Source organism: Neodiprion pinetum, chromosome 5, assembly GCF_021155775.2.
Source record: "Neodiprion pinetum isolate iyNeoPine1 chromosome 5, iyNeoPine1.2, whole genome shotgun sequence".
Classification (NCBI taxonomy): domain Eukaryota; kingdom Metazoa; phylum Arthropoda; class Insecta; order Hymenoptera; family Diprionidae; genus Neodiprion; species Neodiprion pinetum.
In genome coordinates, this window is record NC_060236.1 from 20,406,831 (window position 1) to 20,424,402 (window position 17,572).

The following is a 17,572-nucleotide window of genomic DNA, read 5'->3' on the forward strand; positions in this document are numbered from 1 at the left end:
CTTATATTTTCTGGCATTTAGCCCACGCAGGCTAAGATATACGATGAAAAACCAATTTTGTTGTTAAATGCGAGTCAGTTAGTGGAGTATATGTTTCCTGCCGCTAGATGGTGATTCCTAAATTTGAAATTCGAATTAATAAATCACAAAGTTGAATATCTCTTACAGGTTATCGCCTCATTGTCCGTACGTTTTCAAATTTTTCTCTTTTTCTCATTATTCTCCAGAGTATGTGGACTTCGGATTCAAGTATAACGATGGCGATGTCGAAGCTCCAGCTGCACAGTAACAAGCAAAATCATCATCACAACCAACACCTGCACCACCATAACCATAACAACAACAACAACAACAACAATAACAACAACAACAGCAGTAGCAAAAATAATCACAACAACAACGTACATCGTCAAATTCATCAGAATAATAACGTAGGCGGTCACGTGCAAATGTTGCCCGTTCAGCAATCCCGTGTCGTTATTCCTCATGTTTCGCAGATCACCAAAAGCGTGCCATCGACACCTTTGACCGGAAAGCATGTATCAGCTAGTTCCGCTTACGCCGACTACGAAAACTACTTTTACATATAGATGTGGTTACCAAGCGATGATTATTATCAATACACAATTAAAGACGGTGAAATTGATGGAAAGTTATTATGGTCACTGAGTCAACCTTTCGATGGTTGATGCAGTTTTTCAAACAGAATCCGAATGGCAATTCTCAATTTCCTGTAAGATCGGTGCCTGAATGAGATTGAGGTTTAAAGTTAAGTCTATCAGGTGATAGATGATAATTGTAAGCAACGGATTTTAGTCAGTATAACGTATATCAGTGTAGGTAAAAGACGAATGAGTAAATGTTGAAATGTTAGAACCAAAGTTAGACGTACCTACGGCTAGTTTGCGCTTCGTTATAGCGCGCCAAAACCTGGCAAGTCGAGAAGGGTCCATTTTTTTCATTTGTTTTATTTATTTTTTATCTTAAGTCCTTCTCGACTCATGTGCGATTGTGGTGTCCAAACGTGCATAGAAAATCGTTAACTTATTATTAAATGCAACAGTAAATCAATTTAAGTTTCTCACGAATAATATCGAAAAAGAAAAACGGAAACGTCTGAAGAAATTGAAGCAGATATTTAATCTTTTGTAAAGTTAATGTATCACAGTATTAGATTGACGACAAATTTCCTCTCATTGAATTTTCAAGAATATGTTAAGATTTAGAATGAGAATTTTTTCTCTTTTGATTGGAAAACAAAAGTAAGCAAAAATGAAAAAATAATATGTCGTGCAAATTTCTGATCGAAATATTCTGATCGAATTTAAACTAGCTGATCTGCGTTCAGTTTACGATTATCAAATATACATGATATCTTGGTACGATATATCGTAATTCGATATTCAATGAGAATTATGTAGATGAATTGTGCACTTATGAAAGAAAATTTTATGAACCATGTGCGATATAGAATTAATAAATGTCTACAGTAATTATTATTAATATTCTGTAATACTATTTATTTATTATCAATGTAAAGATTTATATTACGTATTTAAAGTGAAATTTGTCAACAGCATAAATTCTGTTTTTATAATTCGATACTGAAGAGCAAAAAAAAAAAAAAATATTCCAACAGTCAGACAATTAATCAGAAAATTTTAGGATGAATAAATGAATACATAATTCTTAAAAGGTAATACCAATTATATTTCTTAGTACTTCAAAGTCAACGTAAGCTAAAGATACTCTTATGCTGCTGGTCTGTTCTTAAAAACAAACAGCAGCTGTAGCTTAAAAGATTAATCTAAAGTTGTATAAATTATATATATTTCTTAAGCGTTCCTTTCGCGCAGCTTTGCATGTGTACGTAATGTTCAAATATCAAGTATCAATGGAATATTATACATATACATAATTTGCTGTTATATCAAATATAGAATGTCATTCGTCACTAATTTATGTGTCCTAAAGTCGCTATAAATTCAATTATAATAATAATGTTCTATAATATTGATAATAGATACGCTACTTGCGATCAATGTCGTCGTTTTTATACACAATGAAGAACTTGGATTATTAATATAAGTAATTCTATGTTAATTGAGTATAATATGTAATCTTTCAGTACCTAAATTGTTTCCAGCGTCGAAAAAACGATTCAGATCTATTGATTGTACGCATTTTGTAAATGTTTTTTTCATCTCTTTTTATATGTTCCCCGAAATAGAATTTCGCATTTAACTGTACATAAAACTGCTTGAAGGAACGTAGATTTACCTTACTAGAAATAGAATATCTAATCATTACATCAAGACTTCAAAAAAGTCGAAAAATTGAAACGTTTTTTCAACACTGAACAAAATCATTAGGATTAGGTTATATTATGGTGGAAAACAGAGGGGAAAAAACATAATAAGAACCACAGAACTGTTACCAGACTTTTTGTGCGCGTGTTTATATTATATTACCAAAGAGAAAAATTTATAATTACGTTAATAGTGCGATAATTAGATCATAATTATTGATAGTATACAGATTAAAATATGTTAGAATAATAATGTTGTATACGTAAATCATAAGATTTACGCATGCAACCTTGATGTTTTTTTGCTCCGGGTAGCTGGAAAGATATCTAGAATGCGTATGATAATTCCCCGGATTCACGTTGGAACGAACATCTGCAAATATCTAAAAATCATCCGCAATAATTACCAAGTGATCATCGATGATCCTGAGGAATTCACAATTTTAATTGTTATTTGCATATCCACGAGAAGTGTAATGAGATTCGTCGGGGTTGAAAATTCCCTTTAATTAGGTCCAGTCACTCTGTCCTGGATAATCTTTTAGTCCTGCATAGTGCTTCTTAGGATTATGCATATAATTGTATGTGTAACGCTGTTATATATGCATGTAAATAAATGAATAAATGAAGACATAAATACATGCAACTGTGAAGTCATATTGTCTGCGAAATGAGTTCAAGTTAACTGAATAACCAGGTTGATAGATCTTATTGTTGGATAGAAACCGTATTGTTGAAAAGAAAACACGCTTGCATCCTGATCTAGCGCTTCTAAATGTTGCCCTAATTTTTGCACATTGAACATCGAAGACTTTAGTTTCTATTCGAAAGGATATTTCGAATCCCTGGATCTTTACAAAGGTGCAAAATCTCTGTAACAAATGCGTCAGGGACTATATGTAAAAAAAAGCCACAAAAACATCTTACGACAAACCGCTGGTATGGTAGAAGATTTGGTCACTTTACAGCTGTATCTATTGAACAATCAGTCGCAGCGGGTTCTGAGAATCGGCAACAACTTTCATTGGCATATTTACGTCTATTCAGTGGACGTGATATACACATTTACATTTTTAAAACTACTCTTAGCATTTCATACTATACTCATTGAAATCTATTCTTCAGATAATGATTGACCAATTGAAGAGTGATGCTTTTAATGCCAAGATTCTCTAACTTGTCCAACAATTTGTCATGACTCACAGTGTCAAATGCCTTGAGAGCTCTAAGAAATTATTACCAGTCGGCAGATTTTATCTAGTTCTGAACATATGAAATCAGTAATTGCAACCTGAGCACTCCAACACTCCAGATTTTTTAGGAAACCAGATTAATGATTGGGATACTATTCACCGTGACAGAAGGAAGTCTGTTGCCGAGAATTTTCTCTGATACGTTTGCTAGATGAGATGTAAGAGAAATGGGAAAATGATTATTGACATTTTTTGCATCCCCACGTTAATGAATAGAAATAACTTCTGCTCCTTCATATTGGTGAAAGCAAAAGTCCTTTTACAGAGACACATTGATCATGTGACTAATTGCAAGAAGCGGTACAAATGTGATAGTCCATTTCAGAATCCCAGCATGTATAAAATCTGTCCGCCCTCCTAGTAGATAGGAGTGGAGCTGAACGTCAAAAATGCTGATATCAATTCTTCGTGCTCGACAGCAACATAATTTTGTGAGACAGATCAATTATTGTGCGCAGTACGGATATGCTGCGTGCAGCTAATAAAGAATTATACCCAGAATACCAGAGATCTCCTTCGTTAATTCGCTACTGCCGAGGGTTGAATGAATCGATTCTTTTCTCTGCTGTTGATCCGACGCTATATTCTCTGCGTTTTCGGAATTCCTGGGAGTTCAATTAGTCGGGGAATGGTCGTACAAATCGAATCCGAGACCAGAAATTTCCGGTCGAAAAATGAAGAAAAAGTAAGGCTAATCCTTTGCATTTTTGGCGAAAATTTGCGCGATTTTGAAAAGTGCTGAAATAACTTAAGTGTGGCGCTATTCCGACGTAATTTTGCGAGAGAAATCGATTGGGCGCAGTCCCAATACGCTGCGATCACCTCATCAAAAGTTACAGCCAAAAAACGATAACCAGTGTTTTGGACATTTTTCAGCAAGTGTATTTTCCGTTGTAATTTCTCTCCTGTTGATCACACGCTACTTTCGCTGCGTTTTATGAGTTCTTGGGGGTCCACTTAGTCAGGAAAGGGTCGTACGAATCGAATCCGAGACCAGAAATTTTCGGTCGAAAAATGAAGAAAAAGTAAGGCTAACCCTTTGCATTTTTGACGAAAATTTGCGCGATTTTGAAAAGTGCTGGAATAACTTAAGTGTGGCGCTATTCCGACGTGATTTTGCGAGAGAAATCGATTGGGCGCAGTCCCAATACGCTGTGATCAACGCAACAGAAGTTACAGCCAAAAAACGATGACCTGTGTTTTGGACATTTTTCAGCAAGTGCATTTTCCTTCGTAATTTCTCTCCTGTTGATCCCACGCCACTTTCGCTGCGTTTTTTGAGTTCCTGGGGGTCCGATTAGTCAGGAGAGGGTCGTACAAGTCTAATCTGAGACCAGAAATTTTCGGTCGAAAAATGAAGAAAAAGTAAGGCTTTGCATTTTTGCCAAAAATTTTCGCGATTTTGAAAAGGGCTTGAATAAATTACTTGTGGCACTATTCCGACGTAATTTTGCGACAGAAATCGATTGGGCACAGTCCCAATACGCTGCGATCAACTCATCAAAAGTGACAGCCAAAAAACGATAACCCGTTCTTTCGACATTTTCCAGCAAGTGCATTTTCCTTCGTAACTTCTCTCCTGTTGATGCCACGCTACTTTCGCTGCGTTTTCTGAGGTCCTGGGGGTCCAATTGGTCAGGAAAAGGTCGTACAAATCGAATCTGAGACCAGAAATTTTCGGTCGAAAAATGAAGAAAAAGTAAGGCTAACCCCTTTGCATTTTTGCCGAAAATTTGGGCGATTTTGAAAAGTGCTGGAATAAATTAATTGTGGCACTATTCCGACGTAATTTTGCGACAGAAATCGATTGGGCGCAGTCCCAATACGCTGCGATCACCTCATCAAAAGTTACAGCCAAAAAACGATAACCAGTGTTTTGGACATTTTCCAGCAAGTGCATTTTCCTTCGTAATTTCTCTCCTGTTGATCCCACGCTACTTTCGCTGCGTTTTTTGAGGTCCTGGGGGTCAAATTAGTCAGGAAAGGGTCGTACAAATCGAATCTGAGACCAGAAATTTTCGGTCGAAAAATGAAGAAAAAGTAAGGCTAACCCCTTTGCATTTTTGACGAAAATTTGCGCGATTTTGAAAAGTGCTGGAATAACTTAAGTGTGGCGCTATTCCGACGTAATTTTGCGAGAGAAATCGATTGGGCGCAGTCCCAATACGCTGTGATCAACGCAACAGAAGTTACAGCCAAAAAACGATGACCTGTGTTTTGGACATTTTTCAGCAAGTGCATTTTCCTTCGTAATTTCTCTCCTGTTGATCCCACGCCACTTTCGCTGCGTTTTTTGAGTTCCTGGGGGTCCGATTAGTCAGGAGAGGGTCGTACAAGTCTAATCTGAGACCAGAAATTTTCGGTCGAAAAATGAAGAAAGAGTAAGGCTAACCCCTTTGCATTTTTGGCGAAAATTTGGGCGATTTTGAAAAGTGCTGGAATAAATTAATTGTGGCACTATTCCGACGTAATTTTGCGACAGAAATCGATTGGGCGCAGTCCCAATACGCTGCGATCACCTCATCAAAAGTTACAGCCAAAAAACGATAACCAGTGTTTTGGACATTTTTCAGCAAGTGTATTTTCCTTTGTAATTTCTCTCCTGTTGATCACACGCTACTTTCGCTGCGTTTTATGAGTTCTTGGGGGTCCACTTAGTCAGGAAAGGGTCGTACAAATCGAATCCAAGACCAGAAATTTTCGGTCGAAAAATGTAGAAGAAGTAAGGCTAACCCCTTTGCATTTTTGGCGAAAATTTGGGCGATTTTGAGAAGTGCTGGAATAAATTAATTGTGGCACTATTCCGACGTAATTTTGCGACAGAAATCGATTGGGCGCAGTCCCAATACGCTGCGATCAACTCAACAAAAGTTACAGCCAAAAAACGATAACCTGTGTTTTGGACATTTTTCAGCAAGTGCATTTTCCTTCGTAATTTCTCTCCTGTTGATCCCACGCCACTTTCGCTGCGTTTTTTGAGTTCCTGGGGGTCCAATTAGTCAGGAGAGGGTCGTACAAGTCTAATCTGAGACCAGAAATTTTCGGTCGAAAAATGAAGAAAAAGTAAGGCTAACCCCTTTGCATTTTTGCCAAAAATTTTCGCGATTTTGAAAAGGGCTTGAATAAATTACTTGTGGCACTATTCCGACGTAATTTTGCGACAGAAATCGATTGGGTGCAGTCCCAATACGCTGCGATCAACTCAACAAAAGTTACAGCCAAAAAACGATAACCTGTGTTTTGGACATTTTTCAGCAAGTGCATTTTCCTTCGTAATTTCTCTCCTGTTGATCCCTCGCCACTTTCGCTGCGTTTTTTAAGGTCCTGGGGGTCCAATTAGTCAGGAAAGGGTCGTACAAATCGAATCTGAGACCAGAAATTTTCGGAAGAAAAATGAAGAAAAAGTAAGGCTAACCCCTTTGCATTTTTGGCGAAAATTTGGGCGATTTTGAAGAGTGCTGGAATAAATTGATTGTGGCACTATTCCGACGTAATTTTGCGACAGAAATCGATTGGGCACAGTCCCAATACGCTGCGATCAACTCATCAAAAGTTACAGCCAAAAAACGATAACCCGTTCTTTCGACATTTTCCAGCAAGTGCATTTTCCTTCGTAATTTCTCTCCTGTTGATCCCACGCTACTTTCGCTGCGTTTTTTGAGGTCCTGGGGGTCAAATTAGTCAGGAGAGGGTCGTACAAGTCTAATCTGAGACCAGAAATTTTCGGTCGAAAAATGAAGAAAAAGTAAGGCTAACCCCTTTGCATTTTTGCCAAAAATTTTCGCGATTTTGAAAAGGGCTGGAATAAATTGATTGTGGCACTATTCCGACGTAATTTTGCGACAGAAATCGATTGGGCACAGTCCCAATACGCTGCGATCAACTCAACAAAAGTTACAGCCAAAAAACGATAACCTGTGTTTTGGACATTTTTCGGCAAGTGCATTTTCCTTCGTAATTTCTCTCCTGTTGATCCCACGCCACTTTCACTGCGTTTTTTGAGTTCCTGGGGGTCCAATTAGTCAGGAGAGGGTCGTACAAGTCTAATCTGAGACCAGAAATTTTCGGTCGAAAAATGAAGAAAAAGTAAGGCTTTGCATTTTTGCCAAAAATTTTCGCGATTTTGAAAAGGGCTTGAATAAATTACTTGTGGCACTATTCCGACGTAATTTTGCGACAGAAATCGATTGGGCACAGTCCCAATACGCTGCGATCAACTCATCAAAAGTGACAGCCAAAAAACGATAACCCGTTCTTTCGACATTTTCCAGCAAGTGCATTTTCCTTCGTAACTTCTCTCCTGTTGATGCCACGCTACTTTCGCTGCGTTTTCTGAGGTCCTGGGGGTCCAATTGGTCAGGAAAAGGTCGTACAAATCGAATCTGAGACCAGAAATTTTCGGTCGAAAAATGAAGAAAAAGTAAGGCTAACCCCTTTGCATTTTTGCCGAAAATTTGGGCGATTTTGAAAAGTGCTGGAATAACTTAAGTGTGGCACTATTCCGACGTAATTTTGCGACAGAAATCGATTGGGTGCAGTCCCAATACGCTGCGATCAACTCAACAAAAGTTACAGCCAAAAAACGATAACCTGTGTTTTGGACATTTTTCAGCAAGTGCATTTTCCTTCGTAATTTCTCTCCTGTTGATCCCTCGCCACTTTCGCTGCGTTTTTTAAGGTCCTGGGGGTCCAATTAGTCAGGAAAGGGTCGTACAAATCGAATCTGAGACCAGAAATTTTCGGTCGAAAAATGAAGAAAAAGTAAGGCTAACCCCTTTGCATTTTTGCCGAAAATTTGGGCGATTTTGAAAAGTGCTGGAATAAATTAATTGTGGCACTATTCCGACGTAATTTTGCGACAGAAATCGATTGGGCGCAGTCCCAATACGCTGCGATCAACTCAACAAAAGTTACAGCCAAAAAACGATAACCTGTGTTTTGGACATTTTTCGGCAAGTGCATTTTCCTTCGTAATTTCTCTCCTGTTGATCCCACGCCACTTTCACTGCGTTTTTTGAGTTCCTGGGGGTCCAATTAGTCAGGAGAGGGTCGTACAAGTCTAATCTGAGACCAGAAATTTTCGGTCGAAAAATGAAGAAAAAGTAAGGCTTTGCATTTTTGCCAAAAATTTTCGCGATTTTGAAAAGGGCTTGAATAAATTACTTGTGGCACTATTCCGACGTAATTTTGCGACAGAAATCGATTGGGCACAGTCCCAATACGCTGCGATCAACTCATCAAAAGTGACAGCCAAAAAACGATAACCCGTTCTTTCGACATTTTCCAGCAAGTGCATTTTCCTTCGTAACTTCTCTCCTGTTGATGCCACGCTACTTTCGCTGCGTTTTTTGAGGTCCTGGGGGTCAAATTAGTCAGGAAAGGGTCGTACAAATCGAATCTGAGACCAGAAATTTTCGGTCGAAAAATGAAGAAAAAGTAAGGCTAACCCCTTTGCATTTTTGACGAAAATTTGCGCGATTTTGAAAAGTGCTGGAATAACTTAAGTGTGGCACTATTCCGACGTAATTTTGCGACAGAAATCGATTGGGTGCAGTCCCAATACGCTGCGATCAACTCAACAAAAGTTACAGCCAAAAAACGATAACCTGTGTTTTGGACATTTTTCAGCAAGTGCATTTTCCTTCGTAATTTCTCTCCTGTTGATCCCTCGCCACTTTCGCTGCGTTTTTTAAGGTCCTGGGGGTCCAATTAGTCAGGAAAGGGTCGTACAAATCGAATCTGAGACCAGAAATTTTCGGTCGAAAAATGAAGAAAAAGTAAGGCTAACCCCTTTGCATTTTTGCCGAAAATTTGGGCGATTTTGAAAAGTGCTGGAATAAATTAATTGTGGCACTATTCCGACGTAATTTTGCGACAGAAATCGATTGGGCGCAGTCCCAATACGCTGCGATCAACTCAACAAAAGTTACAGCCAAAAAACGATAACCTGTGTTTTGGACATTTTTCGGCAAGTGCATTTTCCTTCGTAATTTCTCTCCTGTTGATCCCACGCCACTTTCACTGCGTTTTTTGAGTTCCTGGGGGTCCAATTAGTCAGGAGAGGGTCGTACAAGTCTAATCTGAGACCAGAAATTTTCGGTCGAAAAATGAAGAAAAAGTAAGGCTTTGCATTTTTGCCAAAAATTTTCGCGATTTTGAAAAGGGCTTGAATAAATTACTTGTGGCACTATTCCGACGTAATTTTGCGACAGAAATCGATTGGGCACAGTCCCAATACGCTGCGATCAACTCATCAAAAGTGACAGCCAAAAAACGATAACCCGTTCTTTCGACATTTTCCAGCAAGTGCATTTTCCTTCGTAACTTCTCTCCTGTTGATGCCACGCTACTTTCGCTGCGTTTTCTGAGGTCCTGGGGGTCCAATTGGTCAGGAAAAGGTCGTACAAATCGAATCTGAGACCAGAAATTTTCGGTCGAAAAATGAAGAAAAAGTAAGGCTAACCCCTTTGCATTTTTGCCGAAAATTTGGGCGATTTTGAAAAGTGCTGGAATAAATTAATTGTGGCACTATTCCGACGTAATTTTGCGACAGAAATCGATTGGGCGCAGTCCCAATACGCTGCGATCACCTCATCAAAAGTTACAGCCAAAAAACGATAACCAGTGTTTTGGACATTTTCCAGCAAGTGCATTTTCCTTCGTAATTTCTCTCCTGTTGATCCCACGCTACTTTCGCTGCGTTTTTTGAGGTCCTGGGGGTCAAATTAGTCAGGAAAGGGTCGTACAAATCGAATCTGAGACCAGAAATTTTCGGTCGAAAAATGAAGAAAAAGTAAGGCTAACCCCTTTGCATTTTTGACGAAAATTTGCGCGATTTTGAAAAGTGCTGGAATAACTTAAGTGTGGCGCTATTCCGACGTAATTTTGCGAGAGAAATCGATTGGGCGCAGTCCCAATACGCTGTGATCAACGCAACAGAAGTTACAGCCAAAAAACGATGACCTGTGTTTTGGACATTTTTCAGCAAGTGCATTTTCCTTCGTAATTTCTCTCCTGTTGATCCCACGCCACTTTCGCTGCGTTTTTTGAGTTCCTGGGGGTCCGATTAGTCAGGAGAGGGTCGTACAAGTCTAATCTGAGACCAGAAATTTTCGGTCGAAAAATGAAGAAAGAGTAAGGCTAACCCCTTTGCATTTTTGGCGAAAATTTGGGCGATTTTGAAAAGTGCTGGAATAAATTAATTGTGGCACTATTCCGACGTAATTTTGCGACAGAAATCGATTGGGCGCAGTCCCAATACGCTGCGATCACCTCATCAAAAGTTACAGCCAAAAAACGATAACCAGTGTTTTGGACATTTTTCAGCAAGTGTATTTTCCTTTGTAATTTCTCTCCTGTTGATCACACGCTACTTTCGCTGCGTTTTATGAGTTCTTGGGGGTCCACTTAGTCAGGAAAGGGTCGTACAAATCGAATCCAAGACCAGAAATTTTCGGTCGAAAAATGAAGAAGAAGTAAGGCTAACCCCTTTGCATTTTTGGCGAAAATTTGGGCGATTTTGAGAAGTGCTGGAATAAATTAATTGTGGCACTATTCCGACGTAATTTTGCGACAGAAATCGATTGGGCGCAGTCCCAATACGCTGCGATCAACTCAACAAAAGTTACAGCCAAAAAACGATAACCTGTGTTTTGGACATTTTTCAGCAAGTGCATTTTCCTTCGTAATTTCTCTCCTGTTGATCCCACGCCACTTTCGCTGCGTTTTTTGAGTTCCTGGGGGTCCAATTAGTCAGGAGAGGGTCGTACAAGTCTAATCTGAGACCAGAAATTTTCGGTCGAAAAATGAAGAAAAAGTAAGGCTAACCCCTTTGCATTTTTGCCAAAAATTTTCGGGATTTTGAAAAGGGCTTGAATAAATTACTTGTGGCACTATTCCGACGTAATTTTGCGACAGAAATCGATTGGGTGCAGTCCCAATACGCTGCGATCAACTCAACAAAAGTTACAGCCAAAAAACGATAACCTGTGTTTTGGACATTTTTCAGCAAGTGCATTTTCCTTCGTAATTTCTCTCCTGTTGATCCCTCGCCACTTTCGCTGCGTTTTTTAAGGTCCTGGGGGTCCAATTAGTCAGGAAAGGGTCGTACAAATCGAATCTGAGACCAGAAATTTTCGGAAGAAAAATGAAGAAAAAGTAAGGCTAACCCCTTTGCATTTTTGGCGAAAATTTGGGCGATTTTGAAGAGTGCTGGAATAAATTGATTGTGGCACTATTCCGACGTAATTTTGCGACAGAAATCGATTGGGCACAGTCCCAATACGCTGCGATCAACTCATCAAAAGTTACAGCCAAAAAACGATAACCCGTTCTTTCGACATTTTCCAGCAAGTGCATTTTCCTTCGTAATTTCTCTCCTGTTGATCCCACGCTACTTTCGCTGCGTTTTTTGAGGTCCTGGGGGTCAAATTAGTCAGGAAAGGGTCGTACAAATCGAATCTGAGACCAGAAATTTTCGGTCGAAAAATGAAGAAAAAGTAAGGCTAACCCCTTTGCATTTTTGCCGAAAATTTGGGCGATTTTGAAAAGTGCTGGAATAAATTAATTGTGGCACTATTCCGACGTAATTTTGCGACAGAAATCGATTGGGCGCAGTCCCAATACGCTGCGATCACCTCATCAAAAGTTACAGCCAAAAAACGATAACCAGTGTTTTGGACATTTTCCAGCAAGTGCATTTTCCTTCGTAATTTCTCTCCTGTTGATCCCACGCTACTTTCGCTGCGTTTTTTGAGGTCCTGGGGGTCAAATTAGTCAGGAAAGGGTCGTACAAATCGAATCTGAGACCAGAAATTTTCGGTCGAAAAATGAAGAAAAAGTAAGGCTAACCCCTTTGCATTTTTGCCGAAAATTTGGGCGATTTTGAAAAGTGCTGGAATAAATTAATTGTGGCACTATTCCGACGTAATTTTGCGACAGAAATCGATTGGGCGCAGTCCCAATACGCTGCGATCAACTCAACAAAAGTTACAGCCAAAAAACGATAACCTGTGTTTTGGACATTTTTCGGCAAGTGCATTTTCCTTCGTAATTTCTCTCCTGTTGATCCCACGCCACTTTCACTGCGTTTTTTGAGTTCCTGGGGGTCCAATTAGTCAGGAGAGGGTCGTACAAGTCTAATCTGAGACCAGAAATTTTCGGTCGAAAAATGAAGAAAAAGTAAGGCTTTGCATTTTTGCCAAAAATTTTCGCGATTTTGAAAAGGGCTTGAATAAATTACTTGTGGCACTATTCCGACGTAATTTTGCGACAGAAATCGATTGGGCACAGTCCCAATACGCTGCGATCAACTCATCAAAAGTGACAGCCAAAAAACGATAACCCGTTCTTTCGACATTTTCCAGCAAGTGCATTTTCCTTCGTAACTTCTCTCCTGTTGATGCCACGCTACTTTCGCTGCGTTTTCTGAGGTCCTGGGGGTCCAATTGGTCAGGAAAAGGTCGTACAAATCGAATCTGAGACCAGAAATTTTCGGTCGAAAAATGAAGAAAAAGTAAGGCTAACCCCTTTGCATTTTTGCCGAAAATTTGGGCGATTTTGAAAAGTGCTGGAATAAATTAATTGTGGCACTATTCCGACGTAATTTTGCGACAGAAATCGATTGGGCGCAGTCCCAATACGCTGCGATCACCTCATCAAAAGTTACAGCCAAAAAACGATAACCAGTGTTTTGGACATTTTCCAGCAAGTGCATTTTCCTTCGTAATTTCTCTCCTGTTGATCCCACGCTACTTTCGCTGCGTTTTTTGAGGTCCTGGGGGTCAAATTAGTCAGGAAAGGGTCGTACAAATCGAATCTGAGACCAGAAATTTTCGGTCGAAAAATGAAGAAAAAGTAAGGCTAACCCCTTTGCATTTTTGACGAAAATTTGCGCGATTTTGAAAAGTGCTGGAATAACTTAAGTGTGGCGCTATTCCGACGTAATTTTGCGAGAGAAATCGATTGGGCGCAGTCCCAATACGCTGTGATCAACGCAACAGAAGTTACAGCCAAAAAACGATGACCTGTGTTTTGGACATTTTTCAGCAAGTGCATTTTCCTTCGTAATTTCTCTCCTGTTGATCCCACGCCACTTTCGCTGCGTTTTTTGAGTTCCTGGGGGTCCGATTAGTCAGGAGAGGGTCGTACAAGTCTAATCTGAGACCAGAAATTTTCGGTCGAAAAATGAAGAAAGAGTAAGGCTAACCCCTTTGCATTTTTGGCGAAAATTTGGGCGATTTTGAAAAGTGCTGGAATAAATTAATTGTGGCACTATTCCGACGTAATTTTGCGACAGAAATCGATTGGGCGCAGTCCCAATACGCTGCGATCACCTCATCAAAAGTTACAGCCAAAAAACGATAACCAGTGTTTTGGACATTTTTCAGCAAGTGTATTTTCCTTTGTAATTTCTCTCCTGTTGATCACACGCTACTTTCGCTGCGTTTTATGAGTTCTTGGGGGTCCACTTAGTCAGGAAAGGGTCGTACAAATCGAATCCAAGACCAGAAATTTTCGGTCGAAAAATGAAGAAGAAGTAAGGCTAACCCCTTTGCATTTTTGGCGAAAATTTGGGCGATTTTGAGAAGTGCTGGAATAAATTAATTGTGGCACTATTCCGACGTAATTTTGCGACAGAAATCGATTGGGCGCAGTCCCAATACGCTGCGATCAACTCAACAAAAGTTACAGCCAAAAAACGATAACCTGTGTTTTGGACATTTTTCAGCAAGTGCATTTTCCTTCGTAATTTCTCTCCTGTTGATCCCACGCCACTTTCGCTGCGTTTTTTGAGTTCCTGGGGGTCCAATTAGTCAGGAGAGGGTCGTACAAGTCTAATCTGAGACCAGAAATTTTCGGTCGAAAAATGAAGAAAAAGTAAGGCTAACCCCTTTGCATTTTTGCCAAAAATTTTCGGGATTTTGAAAAGGGCTTGAATAAATTACTTGTGGCACTATTCCGACGTAATTTTGCGACAGAAATCGATTGGGTGCAGTCCCAATACGCTGCGATCAACTCAACAAAAGTTACAGCCAAAAAACGATAACCTGTGTTTTGGACATTTTTCAGCAAGTGCATTTTCCTTCGTAATTTCTCTCCTGTTGATCCCTCGCCACTTTCGCTGCGTTTTTTAAGGTCCTGGGGGTCCAATTAGTCAGGAAAGGGTCGTACAAATCGAATCTGAGACCAGAAATTTTCGGAAGAAAAATGAAGAAAAAGTAAGGCTAACCCCTTTGCATTTTTGGCGAAAATTTGGGCGATTTTGAAGAGTGCTGGAATAAATTGATTGTGGCACTATTCCGACGTAATTTTGCGACAGAAATCGATTGGGCACAGTCCCAATACGCTGCGATCAACTCATCAAAAGTTACAGCCAAAAAACGATAACCCGTTCTTTCGACATTTTCCAGCAAGTGCATTTTCCTTCGTAATTTCTCTCCTGTTGATCCCACGCTACTTTCGCTGCGTTTTTTGAGGTCCTGGGGGTCAAATTAGTCAGGAAAGGGTCGTACAAATCGAATCTGAGACCAGAAATTTTCGGTCGAAAAATGAAGAAAAAGTAAGGCTAACCCCTTTGCATTTTTGCCGAAAATTTGGGCGATTTTGAAAAGTGCTGGAATAAATTAATTGTGGCACTATTCCGACGTAATTTTGCGACAGAAATCGATTGGGCGCAGTCCCAATACGCTGCGATCACCTCATCAAAAGTTACAGCCAAAAAACGATAACCAGTGTTTTGGACATTTTCCAGCAAGTGCATTTTCCTTCGTAATTTCTCTCCTGTTGATCCCACGCTACTTTCGCTGCGTTTTTTGAGGTCCTGGGGGTCAAATTAGTCAGGAAAGGGTCGTACAAATCGAATCTGAGACCAGAAATTTTCGGTCGAAAAATGAAGAAAAAGTAAGGCTAACCCCTTTGCATTTTTGCCGAAAATTTGGGCGATTTTGAAAAGTGCTGGAATAAATTAATTGTGGCACTATTCCGACGTAATTTTGCGACAGAAATCGATTGGGCGCAGTCCCAATACGCTGCGATCAACTCAACAAAAGTTACAGCCAAAAAACGATAACCTGTGTTTTGGACATTTTTCGGCAAGTGCATTTTCCTTCGTAATTTCTCTCCTGTTGATCCCACGCCACTTTCACTGCGTTTTTTGAGTTCCTGGGGGTCCAATTAGTCAGGAGAGGGTCGTACAAGTCTAATCTGAGACCAGAAATTTTCGGTCGAAAAATGAAGAAAAAGTAAGGCTTTGCATTTTTGCCAAAAATTTTCGCGATTTTGAAAAGGGCTTGAATAAATTACTTGTGGCACTATTCCGACGTAATTTTGCGACAGAAATCGATTGGGCACAGTCCCAATACGCTGCGATCAACTCATCAAAAGTGACAGCCAAAAAACGATAACCCGTTCTTTCGACATTTTCCAGCAAGTGCATTTTCCTTCGTAACTTCTCTCCTGTTGATGCCACGCTACTTTCGCTGCGTTTTCTGAGGTCCTGGGGGTCCAATTGGTCAGGAAAAGGTCGTACAAATCGAATCTGAGACCAGAAATTTTCGGTCGAAAAATGAAGAAAAAGTAAGGCTAACCCCTTTGCATTTTTGCCGAAAATTTGGGCGATTTTGAAAAGTGCTGGAATAAATTAATTGTGGCACTATTCCGACGTAATTTTGCGACAGAAATCGATTGGGCGCAGTCCCAATACGCTGCGATCACCTCATCAAAAGTTACAGCCAAAAAACGATAACCTGTGTTTTGGACATTTTTCAGCAAGTGCATTTTCCTTCGTAATTCCTCTCCTGTTGATCCCACGCCACTTTCGCTGCGTTTTTTGAGTTCCTGGGGGTCCAATTAGTCAGGAGAGGGTCGTACAAGTCTAATCTGAGACCAGAAATTTTTGGTCGAAAAATGAAGAAAAAGTAAGGCTAACCCCTCTGCATTTTTGCCAAAAATTATCGCGATTTTGAAAAGTGCTTGAATAAATTAATTGTGGCACTATTCCGACGTAATTTTGCGACAGAAATCGATTGGGCGCAGTCCCAATACGCTGCGATCACCTCATCAAAAGTTACAGCCAAAAAACGATAACCAGTGTTTTGGACATTTTTCAGCAAGTGTATTTTCCTTTGTAATTTCTCTCCTGTTGATCACACGCTACTTTCGCTGCGTTTTATGAGTTCTTTGGGGTCCACTTAGTCACGAAAGGGTCGTACAAATCGAATCCGAGACCAGAAATTTTCGGAAGAAAAATGAAGAAAAAGTAAGGCTAACCCCTTTGCATTTTTCGCGGAAATTTGGGCGATTTTGAAGAGTGCTGGAATAAATTGATTGTGGCACTATTCCGACGTAATTTTGCGACAGAAATCGATTGGGCACAGTCCCAATACGCTGCGATCAACTCATCAAAAGTTACAGCCAAAAAACGATAACCCGTTCTTTCGACATTTTCCAGCAAGTGCATTTTCCTTCGTAATTTCTCTCCTGTTGATCCCACGCTACTTTCGCTGCGTTTTTTGAGGTCCTGGGGGTCCAATTAGTCAGGAAAGGGTCGTACAAATCGAATCCGAGACCAGAAATTTTCGGTCGAAAAATGGAGAAAAAGTAAGGCTAACCCCTTTGCATTTTTGGGGAAAATTTGGGCGATTTTGAAGAGTGCTGGAATAAATTAATTGTGGCACTATTCCGACGTAATTTTGCGACAGAAATCGATTGAGCGCAGTCCCAATACGCTGCGATCAACGCATCAAAAGTTACAGCCAAAAAACGATGACCCGTGCTCTTGACATTTTTCAGCAAGTGCATTTTCCTTCGTAATTTCTCTCCTGTTGATCACACGCTACTTTCGCTGCGTTTTATGAGTTCTTGGGGGTCCACTTAGTCAGGAAAGGGTCGTACAAATCGAATCCGAGACCAGAAATTTTCGGTCGAAAAATGAAGAAAAAGTAAGGCTAACCCTTTGCATTTTTGACGAAAATTTGCGCGATTTTGAAAAGTGCTGGAATAACTTAAGTGT

At 40.0% G+C, this 17,572-nt stretch overlaps 1 protein-coding gene across 2 annotated transcripts in view; it reads left to right on the forward strand.

The window, feature by feature from the left end:
• rau (RA domain-containing protein rau) overlaps window positions 1–2,954 on the forward strand; it is an 89,500-nt gene extending 86,546 nt beyond the window's left edge. For both annotated transcript variants that reach the window (XM_069136388.1, XM_046625598.2), the window contains one exon: window positions 228–2,954. In XM_069136388.1, coding sequence (XP_068992489.1) covers window positions 228–590 — 363 coding nt within the window. In that variant the 3' untranslated portion in view covers window positions 591–2,954. The remainder of the gene's footprint in view (window positions 1–227) is intronic.
• Window positions 2,955–17,572: the final 14,618 nt, after the last annotated feature.